Below are 14965 nucleotides of genomic sequence, written 5' to 3' on the forward strand. Positions count from 1 at the left end.
GAAGGTCCAGCGTGGGTGCACGCAAGCCCCGGCCACTGGTGCGCTGTGCTCCTTCCAGGCTCCCGGATGGTGCTGCCCACTCTCAGGGCAGGTCTTGTCCACTCAGTTCTCAGGCCACACTTTAGTCCTCTCTGGAAACACCTCCAGACACATCCAGAAGCATGCTTTAGCAATTTTCTTGGCGTGTCTTAATCCAGTTAAGTTGACAACCAAAATTAACCATCACACACTTATTTACATTTATTTCCCTCTCTAAAAGGAACCAGCCATAGGTTCATGTTGATATTCCTGACCCTTGTCCAGCCCCAGGATTTATTCTAGCATGATCCCTTTGTTTATTTTAACCTCTTTCCCTGATGGCGAGAAACCTGGATCCCATTAACTACCACAGGCTTTCCTGTTTGTTGAATTGCAATGTGTGATGGTTTCGTAAGGGTTTGTGAGAAACCACCTTAGCAACTGGAGAATAGAGTTCGATTCGCACACCCTTTTTGTTTTCAGCCTTACTATCTCCAGTCAAAACATGGCCTTGCAAAGTTACTGAGATCAGCTAAGTAACCTCCCCTGCCCCCTGCAGTGTGTGGTTGTTATTTATTTATAATACAGTTAAATCAGTCTGTCTCAGTCTGCTTTCCATCTTGGGTGGAAAAAAATCAATACCCTGGTTGATCTTTCAGAAATTCACATAATCTAAAATTTGAACTTTGTGGTGCACAGGCCTGTGGGTCAGACAGGGCATGCAATCACGATGCAGTAGGACATAGAGTCTCCCAAGGATGCCCTGCAGTGGGACGTCATTTCTGAGGCCTGACCCCCAACTCCTGAAAACCACTGGTTTGTTTCCATAGTGTTTGCCTTTTCCAGAATGTTGTGTAAATGGGATTATTCAATAACATTTGGAGTCTTATTTCTTTCACTGAGCAGTTTCATCCATATTGTGTGAATCAAGATAACTTTCATTGCTGAGTAGCGTTCCATTTTGTGACTATACACCAACTTATTTATTTATATCACCTGGCTGCAAGACATCTGAGTCATTTTTAGTTTTTGGTTATGAATGAATTTTCTGTAAACATTTACAACAGGTTTTTCTGTCAGGATAAGTTTTCAATTATTTGGATCAACAAATGGAAATGGATTGTTGGTTCACATGGAAAGTGTATGTTTAACTTTAAAGGAAACTGCAAAACTACTTCCAAAGTGCCTATACTATTTTGTATTCCCGCTGGCAGTAAATGAGAATTCCACTTACTTTCTTATCTGTGTTTCCATGACTGAAACATAATACTAGAAATAATCCACTTAAAAATAATCATGGTGGGAGCATGTGCAAAGGAAACCTGTTGAACCTTACAACCCCCTTCACGAGCACATCCCTACTGACCTGAGGTTCTCCCTGAAGTTTGCCCACCTCTGTAAGATTCCACCCCTTAACCTTGTGATCTGAAAACATGTTCTTTTAGATTTGTTAAGGTTTGATTTATGGCCCAGAATAGGGCTTGTGTTGGCAGATGCCCCACGTGCACTTGAGAACATGTGTCCCACTGCTGTTGGTTGGCCTGTCCTACAAACTCCCGTCGGCTAATAGTGAATAGTGCTGGTTAATAGTGCTGTTCAAATCATCCTTGCGCTTAGGATTTTCTGCCTACTTGTCTATTCATGACTGACAGGGAAAGGTTGAAACCCCCTCTGTAATTGTAGATATCCATCTGTCTGACCTCCAGTGTTTCTTGATGTGCTGTTTTGTTAAGGGCCTGTACATTCTGGATTGTTAATCACCTTGGTGGACTGGCATCTTTATCATTAAGCAATATTCCCTTCTATCCTTGAAATAGTCCTTGTTCTGAAGTTTCTTTTTCTAATATTATTATAACTACTCCAGTTTTCTTTTGGATATTGTTCGATGGTATATAATTTTTAGCATTCTCATATTTTTTACCTATTTATGACTTTATTTTCAAAATGGGTTTTAGAAGTCTTTATATAAATGGGCCTTGACTATTTCTGGCTTTTTACTGATATATTTGGTCATTCAAACTTAACATAGTTATTGATATGGCTAAATTAAAATCTCCAACTAGTAGCTGTTTTTTATTTATTCTGTTATTTTTTTTTCATTTTTCTGCCTTATTTTTCATTAATTAAACTGTTTTAAAAACAATTTTTTAGATGTTTATGGACCTTTATTTTATATATATATATATATATATATATATATATATATGTATATATATATATATATATATATATATATATCACTGAGAATTGAACCCAGTGCCTCACACATGCTAGGCAGGCTCTCTACCACTGAACTACAACCCCAGCCCCCTAGTTGAACATTTTTTTATGATTATATTTTTCTCTCCTCTATTGAGTTATCATTTGTACCTCTTTAAACAATTTTTAACCATTGGTATAGGAATCTAAATTTTTGATTAGTGTATCATTATATAATATTTTACCTACTCACAAGTAGTTTGACTTTTAAATATCATAGTTCTACTTCTCTGCTAGTATATATATTAATCATAATATATTTGTATGTAAAATATCTCTACATTTTACCATATATCTGTATTCTATCTACTCTCTGTATACATATCTATGTATATGTGTATGTATTAATGAATCAACAGAAAGATGAAGAGAAATCAGACGCAGGTTTAAAACAGAGCAAAAACCCAAGCAATCAGATAAGGAGAACAGTGCTAGGTGAATCCTGAGGGAGCAGAAGCCTTCACTCTGATCCAGAAAAGTCACTCAGGGTAGCCTGGGAAGGGCCATTGTATTAGAATAAGACTCTTGTAATGATCTAAGACTTACTTCACATCTTCACAGCACTCATACCATTTTTATTTGATGACACCTTAGTTGTCCTGGCTGTCTCTCTAACAAATTGTGAGTTCTTAAAGGGGAGGGAGTTTACCATATGCAAATTACCCTTGTTCTTTCCCTCCCTTTCATATTTTTCTCTTCTCCTTTTCCCAGTTCTCTCATCCTCTCTTCTCTTCTCACCTCCTCTTTCCTTAGCCACCTCTTTTCACTCTCCATACCTCCTTTCACCCACCTCTTAAAAAAAAATCAAGAGGCCTATTTTTATTAAGTTTTAGGTTTACAGAAAACTTTGGAAAGTTCAGAGAGTTTCCATACACACCTTGCCTCTGCCCCCTCAGTATCTGCTATTAGTAATGTCTCGCATTCGTAGGGTACATTGTTGCAATTGATGAACCAATATTGACCTATCACTAATCAGAGCCCATAGTTGACATTAGGGGGGTCACTGTTGGTAATGTACATTCTATGGGTTCTGACATATGTATAGTGACAGTACCCACCATTACAATATCATCCCCAATAATTTCACTGCCCTAAAAATGACCTTTGCTCTATCTGTTCATTTCTCCTTCCCTTCCCAGAACCCTTGGCAATCACTGACTATTTTACTATTTCCATAGCATCACCTTCTCTAGAACGTCATAAACTGGAATCACACAGAACAGAGCCCTTTTGGATTAGTGTCTTTCACTTAGCAATATGCATTTAAATTCCTCTCTGTTTGTCATGATTCATTAGCTCATTTCTTTGTAGCATTGAACATGGTTCCGTTGTGTGGATGGACCACAGCTTTTCTGTTTACCTATTCAAAGACACCTTGGTCTTTCAGTTGGTTTTGTAATAATGAATAAAGCTTCTATAAGCATTCATGTATAGATTTTTGTCTGGACATAGTAATATATTTTTTAAATAAGGTGTGGAAAAGGAGGGATTTCTAAGAACAACAGAAACACTAAAGAAAACATGTATTAAAATTTCCAGACTGAGGGGGAAAAAACAAAAACATAACATTTATGAGCAAAACAGCAGGGGGCGGTATTTGCAAAGACATTTTACAATAGTTGACCGTTCTATTTTACTTAGTATATTATGAACTTAAATAGATTACCAAGTCCTTTGACTATTTTGTATTATTTTTTACAGGTATGTCTGTGGTAAGAAGAGGCACATAGCAGCAAATCTCTCTGCAAATCTTGTAAGTATTATAAGATCATAATATTAAAGTCTCAAGAGTCCAAGAAATCTTATAAGTATTTAGACCTGCTAAGGATGACCAGAGTTAGATTTGTGTCTCATTATTAGAAAACATATCATGAAGTGCAAAACAATCGTAATCTATAGACTTTTAGATAGGCAGAGTTATTTTCACAGGACAGAGCTTTGACTTTTGAATGCTAGATATTTCACAGATCTCGTAGGAATAATATTTGCTGTTTTTCTCTGTAGCTGTAGGAGAAAAGGATAATTTACCCCTTTGGTTATTTTGCTGACAGTTCTTTCACCAGCAATCACACTATCCTTTGTTGTAAGACCAGTTGATGGCCAGAATTAGAATTCCACCAATTAACACCGAATGAAAAAGAAGAACCCCAAATAGCCATGGAACTCTGAAAAAGGAAAGGAAAAGATGCAGAGAAGGGGTATACATGTGTGTAATGGTATAGATAATTTGTATCTTTAATGCACAAGGCTTTCTCGAATCAACAAGAAAAATATAAATAACTAAATATAAAAAATCAACTAAGCTTATGAAAAGCAGATTAGAAGAAAGGCACTCAATTGACCTAAATGGATGGCCATCCCATCTCAGCCCAGAGAGCATTGTAGGCGAGGACTGAAGGTGGAATTCAGATTCTTTGTTCCACAGTCAATTTGCATTTTCTCTACTGCACAGGAAGTGGTGGATCCAGATCCCTGTTTTCTGGACTCGGGATTACTAGCCTACATTTCATAAGGTGGGTAAAACTCTACATTTCCCTCCACCATGGAGGCTTAATCACTTAATCACTGTGGTTTTGACACCTTTGAGCAACGTCCCCTTCTTGTATATCAATATTCATAAAATACATGCTAAGCAGGCCTAATGAGTTGGCCTTAGGAATAAAATCATTTATGACAAGCCTGTCTAGAGCTAATAAATGTCTACCAAAATCATTGTTTTTGTTTTAGCAGAGATCATCTTTGGCCTTCTGTTCCCCCCACCCCACTACCTGGCAAAAATGAGATATAAGAGCATTTTAAATAGCAAGAAGATAACATCTTCTGCAGGTTAAATGCCTGACTTTCTTTTTGCTCTCAGGTGGGTGTGCATCCAGCTCATTCTGTGAAATATCTGTTGTCTGAGAAGTTTAAATAACCATCTGATATGGAAGGCCAGGAAGTCCAGCCTGGCTTTCTTTGCAAAATGTGTTTTGTGTGTTATCTGCATTATAACTGCCCTCCTCTCTGAACTGAGCTGGGATCCAAGAGTTAAGTGTATCCCATTTTCCTGCTTATAGTTTTTTTGTGTGTTTGTGAAAAAATTAATCTGAACTCAAACATGCAGGTATCTAACTGGTCAAGCTCTGCTCTAATCCCCTGAGAAAGTCTCCAGAGGTCCCTCAGCTCAGCCCACACACAGAGCTCCCAGCAGACAGTGTACAAAGACAGTGGTATCAGCCACTCTGGTTGGGTGCCTGTCACTTTGCTTAGCACATCATGGATGGGACTGGTTATCTCCCTGGTGATTGTGGAAATGAAGTCTGCCTGGGCAGGGAACTCCGCTGAGCCTTGTAGTGGGGGTAAACTGAGGGCAGGACGTTTGGCAGAGAAATAAGAGGGAGCCATAGAATGTCTCAAGCTAAGTGTCTAACCCTCATGTAGGCTACTTGAAGAGCTGCCTGGGGTCGAAACTTTTCTGCGAACCAGAATTTCATGTAAGAAACAAACTCAGCAGGCCAAGGTGGAAGCATTGCAAGTTTGGGGCCAGCCAGGACAACTCAGAGACACTCTGTCTCAAAATACTGAGGACTGGGGATGTAGCTCAGTGGGACAGCACTTGCCTAGCATGCACAAGGCCTTGAGTTCAATCCCCAGTACTTAAAAAAAAAAAAAAAAAAAAAAAAGGTAATCCTGGGAGAGGCACATTGTCTCCTAGCTTAATTCTGCAGAGAACCTGTTTTGAAGAAAAGCATTGCAGAGATGTGGTGGAGAAAGGAAATGAAACTGTTATTTTTTTTAAAAAAAGTGCTGTCTTCCAGTGGTCACACCCATATATCACTTTTTTTTTTTTTAACACGATCCTTCTCTCTCTGGTAGTAAGACTTTGTGAGCCAGTTTTCATCTCTTACTGATCTTGTGTTTTTATGAATTGACAAGAAAACAATGAGAGAGGCTGCCTAGGAGAGGAAGGGGATTGCTCCAAGAACTCTGCAGGCCTTGCAAGACCCTACCTGCACTTGTCACATCGGCCAGGTAAGGAGCTTGCTTTGATCTCCTTGAGCGCCCACCCCACCTGCTGTGTCCCCTCTCTTTCTCTCCCTTCATCCTACCAGTAACAATACGTGCCAACCTGGACAAGGCACTTGATCTTTCTAAATCTTTTCTTTATTCCAAATAAGGATCAGGAATTATACATGCTTAAAAAAAAAGAATTATATACCCCAGTATCCCAAATAGGTGAAAGCTGCAAATATTACTGAGGTTATATTTTTCAGAACCTAAAATTTTGAAGGGAGTGAGCTCAGACAGTGGTGCTATTTTAATACTAATGAACTTACTTCTTGTGCAAAAGCATTTTTATGTGTGCACACGGTGGCTGCTGAGGCCCTATCTAGGTGCATGTGTGGGTGAGGGAAGAATTGACCCCTCATCCGACCTGCCCACACATATCTTTTTCAGTCTTTGAAGAACAGGCTGGAAATTTATCTTTTGATTGTAATCTTACTTCTTTCTAATTATTTTTCTTGTTATTGATAAATACATAGAAATAATTTCCATTCTAAAGAGGGAGAAACATTTTAAGAGTATGATTCAAGTGACCTGCTCACATGAAGCATTTGCTTTATTTTCTGATAAAAAATACAATTTGCCAGGCACCATGGTGCACGCCTGTAATCCCAGCACTTCTGGAGGCTGAGGCGGGAGGATGGTGAATTCCCTGCCAGCCTCAGCAAAAGTGAGGTGCTAAGCAACTCAGTGAGACCCTGTCTCTAGATAAAATACAAAATAGGGCTGGGCTAGAGGTGTAGCTCAGTGGTTGAGTGACCCTGAGTGCAATCCCAGGTACCAAAAATAAATAAATAAAAATGGTAATTAGTTAAAACAACTCTTCAGGATGAAGTTGCAAGCAGCAAGGGCTTTGTTCCTGAGAGTTGCCCTGACTCATCCCTGCACATGTCTGCACACTGTGTTTCCCTAACCAGGGTGCTGTTGGTCTTCAGGAAACTCCAGTGAGGGCAGTGGGGGAGAGTATTATTATTATTACTTTTGAAAAGTAAGAGTAAGATCCAATCCACCAGTTTAAGACCATGTCACCTTTCCCCCCAAAGGCGATCCCCACCATGTCCATCCCCACCCAGGTTCTTCCAGGCCTGGGCACTGGAGAAGCTGCAGGAGGCGCGGCTTCCTGAGGGGCCCAGGGATCTTCCTCCCCCCCAGCTAGCTCAGGGGATTCTATCCCAGACTGGGGTGGGAGCTGTCCTTCAAACCCATCTGACCATCCTTCCAGGGCAAGAAATGTCTGCTCAGGAGCGGTGTTTAAGAACAACAGTTTCAAATGAATGAATCAAAGGACTGAGGAGAAAATGAGTGAACAGGCTGATGCCTGGCCAAGAATGCTGCTGTGGGCGATAGGGATATCCAGGCTGGCAGTGTCCTGGGCACGATTCTCTGTAGGGGACATAGTTGGGGAAGGGTGCAGTGAGGAAATGGTGACAGTCACATTGGCTGGAGGTGTGGCAGTTCCGACCCCAGAAGCAACACTGTGATGGGCGGGGGGAAGCCTTAAAAACAAACAAACAAATGAGGAAAGGAGAAAAACTTGGACGTCTTTACACCTGTTTTTACTTCTCTTTCTGCACAGGCTGGATTCTGGGAGAGCAGTGATAGAAGTTTCTCACCTTTGGAGGAAATGGCCTGCTACCAGTCACTTGACCAAACATGTCATGTGAATTATGTAAGTAGCTCTGCTTGACACCCAGAGGGACCCAGGAGCAGTGGGCACAGGGCTACCCCTCCTTGAGCCTGGGAACCACAGTGAAGAATCTACTGTCACTCTTTGGAGTCCTGTTGTCTGCAGTCTGGGAAGTCTTGGTTTTCCCAGTTAGGGGTGGAGAAGAGCCCAAGACCAAGGTCCCTTAGAACTTCCTGAGTTTAGGACTCTCAGCCCCAACCTTCCTCCACCCCCTTTCTGCAGCCTACTCCACATGGTCTTCTCTTTCCTCTGATGCTCTGGAGCCTGCCTGACTGCTCCCCTGGAGACCATCTTCAAGGGGATCCAGGGGCAGCGTGGTGGTGGGGCGGTGTCTTGATTTCATACCATCAGCATTGCAGATGAGCTGACACCTATAAAGTACTGTTTTCTTTGCTTGCCCTCCCCCACTGAAGTTGCATCTTCACAATACATTACCCTTTCCTGTCCTCAAAAAGAACCAGCGAAGCTGAGAATTGTGTTCAGGTTTGCTCTGTCTCTGGGCTTCCAGAGAGATTTAGCTTTGATGATCCTTCAGCTTCTCCAGGGAAACAGAACCAACAAGATACATGTATTCAGAGATTTAGTTCCAGGAACTGGCTCCTGTGACTGTGGGGGTTGGCAAAGTCTAAGGCTGTAGGTAGGCTGGCAGGCTGGACCCAGGCAGGAACTGGCACTGCAGTCTGGATACAGAGTTCCTTCCCTGGGAAACCTCAGTTTCCCAACTAAGTTTTCTACCCTGTCCTGGAGGCTGAATGTCACACCTGTACAACACCCTCACAGCAACACCTACATTCATGACTGACTAGATCACCTGTGCCACAGCCTGGGCCAAACTAACACAGAATGACCTTCACGCTCAGTTTCAAAGTCTCCTGGACTGCAGGGGACAGAAAACACTCCACGCAAAAGGCTGGCACATGCTTGGATGTCAGAGCAGGCCTGAGTCATGTGATCAGACTGTGGCTCCTCAGCTTGGGTAACTCAGACCTGAATTGTGTATCCCAACTGGGAGTTTCCACGGGACTAAGTGAAGAACAGAGAGGCCAAGGGCAGAAAGTTGCTATCATTTCTCTACTCTCTATCCTCAGAGGAGTTACAAAGAAGTTGCGAGGGAATTGTCTGATAGAAGCTAAATTTTGACATTCAGTATTTAAGTTAAAATGATTCCAAATTGATTTACTAATTTTTGTTTCCTGTCAAGGTGATCGCTGAATAATTTCTTATGTAGAGGGGCTCGATGGGATCTTCTATGGTGTGATCCCATAGAGCTCCAGGAAAACTCATTTATTCCAAAAAGTCTTTTTTTTTTTTTTTCCCCAATTGACCCACGACAGAGCCTGAGATTCTGCAATTAGGTGCTCATTTTGAGCAATAACTTCTTAAACCTGTTACAAGGAAACACCTGAAAGTTTTGCATCAACAAGGTCCTGAGAGCACTTTGGTAGGTTGTGCAGTGAACCCAGAACTCATTCTTCCATGCAGCCTGGATGGACCTCCTGAGTGCAGGAGTAGGAGATGGGGGTGGGAGAGGAAGCATCAAGAGAAAGGGTCTGAGGGACCGTGAAGAAGGCGAGGGGGCTTGAGGAGAGACACCTCTGAGGCAGCTGCTGGTCCAAGACTGTGCTGAGGGCAGGAGTACTGATCTGAGCTGATACACCAGCTTTTCCCTCAGATGCTAAACATGCCCCCCATTCCTCCCCCCAACTTGGACCCCCACAGTCTCCACTTCTTGGATGGACAACTCCTCCCGGTTTGCCTGGAATTTCCCCAGTTTCAGCACAAAGAGACCTTTGATGAGGACTCTGCTGAGTCCTGGGCAAATCAGGGAAGCAGTCACCCTAAGTGCTACATCACCATGGAAACAGAAAAGAATTGTTTTTATGAGTTTCTTGAGTGGGGACAACAGCCAGACAAACTTCAGTTTGGGTGGCAGCACTGAGACCCTAAAGGCAGACCAGGCCCCCAGACAGCTGCATGCTCAGTAGTAAACACCTGACTGACTTGTTTGGTCCTCTGTTTGGTCTTTTTTTTTTTTTTTTTTTTTTGGCCACTCTCACTAAAGATGGGCCACAGGAAGAGGACATGCCTGTGCTTGCCTGTTGGGGCCAGCAGGTTTTAGTGTCAGAGCATCTGTTAAATAGTGTGTGACCTCAGCAAGTTTTGATTTTGTTTTTTTGCCTCCATGTCCTCATCAATAAAATGTGATGTTTTCTGTCAGATGTTACATCCAACTCCAGCATGAGCCATCCTTGTCTGTTTTCCTCTCTAGGAAAAAGCAGAAGGGCTCTGGAAGGACAGAGAAGGTGCCTCCCCCACAGGTAAGGAGGCAGCAGGAGGAGCTCGGGGTGGAGCTTTTCTCAATAGAGCTGGGGGCCAGCCTCCCCAGGCACAAGACTGTGTTCACCCCAACAGGAGCAAAGGCCTTTCCCAGGGAATTGAACTATTAGGTTATTAGCTTGCATACTCTCCTTAGCAAGGGCAAGCTTCCCCTGCCTCTTGTAAAACAGAGCCCAGGCAGGGAGGGGAGGAGCAGAAGTGAAGGATGAATAGCTCAGGGCCTCCTGAGAGAGTCTGGGGGCCTCAGGCCTGAGCACAGGGAAGGCCCTGGAAAGGGTGGCAAAATGTAGCAGTTCCCAAAGAAATAATGTCTGGGACTCCGACCAGCTCGGTTAACTGATTCCACGATTTTTGTGCCAGTCTCCTTTTTTTTCACTACACGTGGGTGTGAGGTGATGGAGCAGATGGCCCCCTAATTGGCCTAGGGTGAGCGTTCCTCTGGGTCTTGCCCTTCTGGTTTTCCTCCTCCTCTTGACAAAGTATTTCTTACATATTAACTTTTCGTGATGGCTTCCTCCCAGAAGCACGGCTGCTGAGGATCCTCCTGGTGGGCAGAACAGGCAGCGGGAAAAGCGCCACAGGAAACAGCATCCTCTGCCGGCCAGCCTTTGAGTCCAGGCTGGCCGCCCAGTCGGTGACCAGGGCCTGCCAGGGGGAGAGGGGCACGTGGAATGGGAGGGACATCCTGGTGGTCGACACGCCCTCCATCTTTGAGGCAGAGGCCCACAAGCAGGAGATGTACAAGGACATCGCGGACTGCTACCTGCTGTCTGCCCCAGGGCCCCACGTGCTGCTCCTGGTCACCCAGCTGGGGCGCTTCACGGCCCAGGACGCGGTGGCAGTGAGGAGGGTGAAGGAGGTGTTTGGGACCCAGGCCATGAGGCACACGATCGTGCTCTTCACCCACCGGGAAGACTTGGGCGACGAGTCCCTGGACCATTACGTGGTCAACACGGACAACCTCGGCCTGCGCCGGCTGCTGGCGGAGTGCGGCCGGAGGTACTGCGCCTTCAACAACCGCGCGGCGGGCGAGCAGCAGCGCGCGCAGCTGGCCGAGCTCATGGCGGTGGTGGAGCAGCTGGAGCGCGAGCGCTCCTACCAGGGCGACCACCTCTTCCTCCCCGGGCCGCGGCTGCAGCCAGGCGGGGGCGCCGGCGGCCCGGAAGCCTATGCGCACTACGTGGCCGAGGTGAGGGCGCAGGTGGACAGGCAGAAGCAGGAGCTGAGGAAGGAGGAGAGGAACTGCAAGGTCAAGGCGACCCGCAGAGCCGAAAAGTGCACTTTTTTTGAAATTTGTGCCATTATTATTTGGTGCAGCTTAATTCTTACTGTTATTGCGCTGATCATATATTATCAGGTCTGATGCTTTGTGTTTTAGGGATTTCAAAATATATCAATTACCGCATCCACTGCTCTAAGTATCCTCCATCAGAAAGAGGCCCCCCTGGTCTGTCGAGGGCTGCAGGTCTAGGCAGCTGCGTTTCCCCTTCTTTCTTAACAGACTTCCGGTTGGGTTCAGAGCTCCGTCCTCAGTTCCAGGGATGTTTTGTCTAAATACAATCCAGGTGGTCCTATGGTGTTTATCCTGCAGGTCGTTGGTATTTATCCTGAAGAATTAAAGTCATCTTACTACAATGACACATGCATACCTATGTTTATAGCAGCACAAGTCACAATAGCAAAACTATGGAAACTGCCTAGTTAGGTATCCATCAATGGATGAGTGGGTAAATAAAATATGGTATATGCACATAAAAGAGTTTTATTCCACCATAAAGAAAAACGAAATGATGGCACTTGTAGGAAAATAGATGTAACTAGAAACCATCTATAACAGGTCAAACTCAGAAGGTCAAGGGTCATTTATTTTCTCTCATATGTGGAAATTAGAGAGGAAAGAGAAAAAGAAAGGTTAGGGATGGATGTCCTAAAAATCAAGGGGAGATCAGTAGAGGAAAGGGACCTAGAGATAGGAGGAAGGGAAGAAGGGGGAAAATGCTGGGGATTTTAAGGAATAATTTTTTTTTGTGTGTGTTTCCATATAAATTCCCAAGTAATTCTTATTTATAAAATTTTTGCTAGGATTTTGATAATAATTGTTTACCAAATTTTTATATCAATTTGACAAGAGTCAACACCTTTAACCAGTAGATTCTTTCAATCTATGAAATATCTCCTCTCTTTCTTTCACCAGTGTTTTGTAGTTTTCATCATGAGTCCTGTTTTTTTAAAAATTTAGGCAGATATTTATTTTTTGAGTGTTGATATATTGTGTGCAATATGAATATGTAACAACAAATCCCCTCAATATGTACAACTATAATATAACAATAAAATGTGGAAAATGTTTTTAAAAACTATCATCAACTAAATACATAGATACATACACATAGGTACATACAGTGCCATTCTCTTTGACAATGATTGGTTCAGAAATGCTCATGAGACACCATGCCAACCAATGAGAAGTGAGTAAAAGTCTTGGTAGGTGGAGTAAGAGGTTTTTCCTTCCCAGGGGAGAACTATAGCAAGAACCAGCCTCTCTTCTTCCTTTTGACCTAGTTGGGTCTGGTTGTGGTCCTGGCACTGCAATAGCCATCTTGCTACTAACTCAGACTTGAAGACAATGCTTCCAAGTAGAACAGAGAGATGGAATAAAACCCAGACCCCGGGTCCTCCACCCTGGAACCCTACTCTATCTCTGCTTTTCCAGTTATGTTAACCAACACATTTCCTAATAGGGCAAGCTATTTGGGTTTCAGGTCTTTTTTCACCTGCACTTAAAAGCATTTGGACTGATGAAGAGTCCTCCACATTCCTTTTTTATCCTTGAAATCTGTCAGAATTTCCCTGTTCTCTTGCTTCCTTTGAGGAAGTGGCATCCAGAGTAAATGAAAAGGTTTGTTTTTTCTTGTTCTTAGAATTAGGAAATTAGCAAAATACTTCTAGTTGGATTATTTTGACAAATGGGAGCAGAGGAAATACTATTTCTAGGCAGTGCTCCTCTGTGATTCTTCACCAGTCAGAGGGAAATCTGAGACAACAGAGCTCACATCTGCATGCTCCAAGGAATCTGTGTAGCAAACATTCCTGTGGGAGGAAGGGCGAGGGAAAGCCTCACTCCTCCTGTAGATGCCCTGGGTTAATGCTCAGTCTGGTCCCCTGGAAGTTCACAAGGGGCATGTCAGCTGGGGACCAGGCAACACTGCTCAGGGGAAAGTGGTGGGCGGAGTCTTGACTGGGAAGCCTGGGAATGAGCCACCCACACACATGGAGGGGCCAACCTCCTGAAGCCCCACTCTCTGATACTTTCTTGGAACCAGACTGCCTTCCCTGGAGGGAGGATGAGACCATCCATTGTCTATTGGACCAAAGCCCTCAGAGGGCTTCAAGGTCAGCATATCCAGATCCAAAGTCTTCACCTTCTTCTCCTCAACCCGTTGTTACTCCAAAGGGCACTGCTGCAGATGGAGCTGCATTTCAGGGGTTGCCAAGACAGATCCTGGTTCCTCCCCTAATGCTGTCAGTGACCATCTTGCATTGACCCCACCCTCAGTGTCTCCCATACCTCCTGCTCTCTATCCCTGTTGCTAGTGGTACAGCCCAGGTCCTGACTGCCTCTAGGGAAACCTTTCCTCTAAATATAATCCCTGTCCTCATCTTATATATCCGACCACACGGTTTCATGGGTTTCCCTGTTTCCACTGAATTCCACCTTCTGCTTGTATTGCACCCCAGTGTCTTCCTGCTCCTTACTACCACTGAAATGTGGATCCACCCTTTCCCCAAATCCCCACAGGCGTCACACAGTTGTCCAGGATTTACTGATTTGAAGTTAAAGATGCCATGTACCCATGCATCCCAGGCAACAGTGGGAAATTTATTCTATGACAAGGCAGGCCCTGGGCCAAACCAGGGCCACTGCCTCTTTGTGCAGTTGTGATATAAGAAGTGCTTTGGCATTTTAATCTGCTGGGGATCTAACGCAGGCCCTTGAGCATACTAGGCAAGTGCTCTACCACTGAGCTACATCCCCAGAACCCTCCCCTTCCCCCCCTTTTTTTTGAGACAGGGTATCACTATTGCCCAGGATGGCCTTGAACTTACAATTCTCCTGCCTCAGTCTCCCGAGTAGCTGGGATTACAGGTGTGTGACATCACATCCAACTACATTTTTAAATGGTTGAAGAAATCAGAAGAATACTGCTTGTTCTTCATACATGAAAATTACATGAAGTTCAAAATTCAGTGTTCATTGGTTTTATGGGATGCAGCCTCTTGTTCACAGTGGATTTTGCATACAAGGACAGTTGAGTAGTTGTAATATCTACCATCTAGCCCACTGAGCCCAAGATACCTTCTCTCTGGTCCATCACAGCCCCTGCTCTGGGATATTCCACTGCCTGTATTTCCTGCTGTGAACTACTTTCCCTGGTGAGCTCCATCCCGCTGCTGTGATCCTTCACTCTACTCCCTGCTCCTGCCCCCTTTCTCCAGCCCCTTCCACATCTCCAGAACCCCCTGGTTTGTTCTGCAGACTGCCCTCATCGTCTCCCCACTCAGGGGTGCAGAGAGGTGACAAGTCATCAACTTTTGCAGCTGGTAATGTGGTCGGGATAT

General features: G+C 44.1%; 1 protein-coding gene across 2 annotated transcripts; it reads left to right on the forward strand.

Moving 5' to 3' along the window:
* Positions 1–6112: 6112 nt before the first annotated feature.
* On the forward strand, positions 6113–12705 carry LOC114099133 (GTPase IMAP family member 5-like). Of its 2 annotated transcripts, none has more exons than XM_027943363.2 (4): positions 6113–6288; positions 7898–7990; positions 10278–10326; positions 10870–12705. In XM_027943363.2, exons 2-4 carry the CDS (start codon positions 7946–7948, stop codon positions 11706–11708), a joined length of 933 nt encoding a protein of 310 aa, XP_027799164.2. In that variant the 5' UTR covers positions 6113–6288; positions 7898–7945; the 3' UTR covers positions 11709–12705. The 2 variants fall into 2 exon arrangements, with proteins under 2 accessions (XP_027799164.2, XP_027799163.2); XM_027943362.3 differs by having other exon boundaries at positions 6114–6288; positions 10867–12705.
* The last annotated feature ends 2260 nt before the right edge of the window (positions 12706–14965 follow it).

The sequence above is a fragment of the Marmota flaviventris genome, chromosome 1 (genome assembly GCF_047511675.1).
Source record: "Marmota flaviventris isolate mMarFla1 chromosome 1, mMarFla1.hap1, whole genome shotgun sequence".
In the NCBI taxonomy this organism is placed as follows: Eukaryota; Metazoa; Chordata; class Mammalia; order Rodentia; family Sciuridae; genus Marmota; species Marmota flaviventris.

Bases quoted from the DNA above. Each gene is read 5' to 3' on its own strand.
- LOC114099133 (XM_027943362.3), top strand. From the start codon at position 7,946: ATGGCCTGCTACCAGTCACTTGACCAAACATGTCATGTGAATTAT. The intron at 7,991-10,277 runs GTAAGTAGCTCT...TTTCCTCTCTAG, and splicing joins AAACATGTCATGTGAATTAT to GAAAAAGCAGAAGGGCTCTG. The intron at 10,327-10,866 runs GTAAGGAGGCAG...GCTTCCTCCCAG, and splicing joins AGAAGGTGCCTCCCCCACAG to AAGCACGGCTGCTGAGGATC.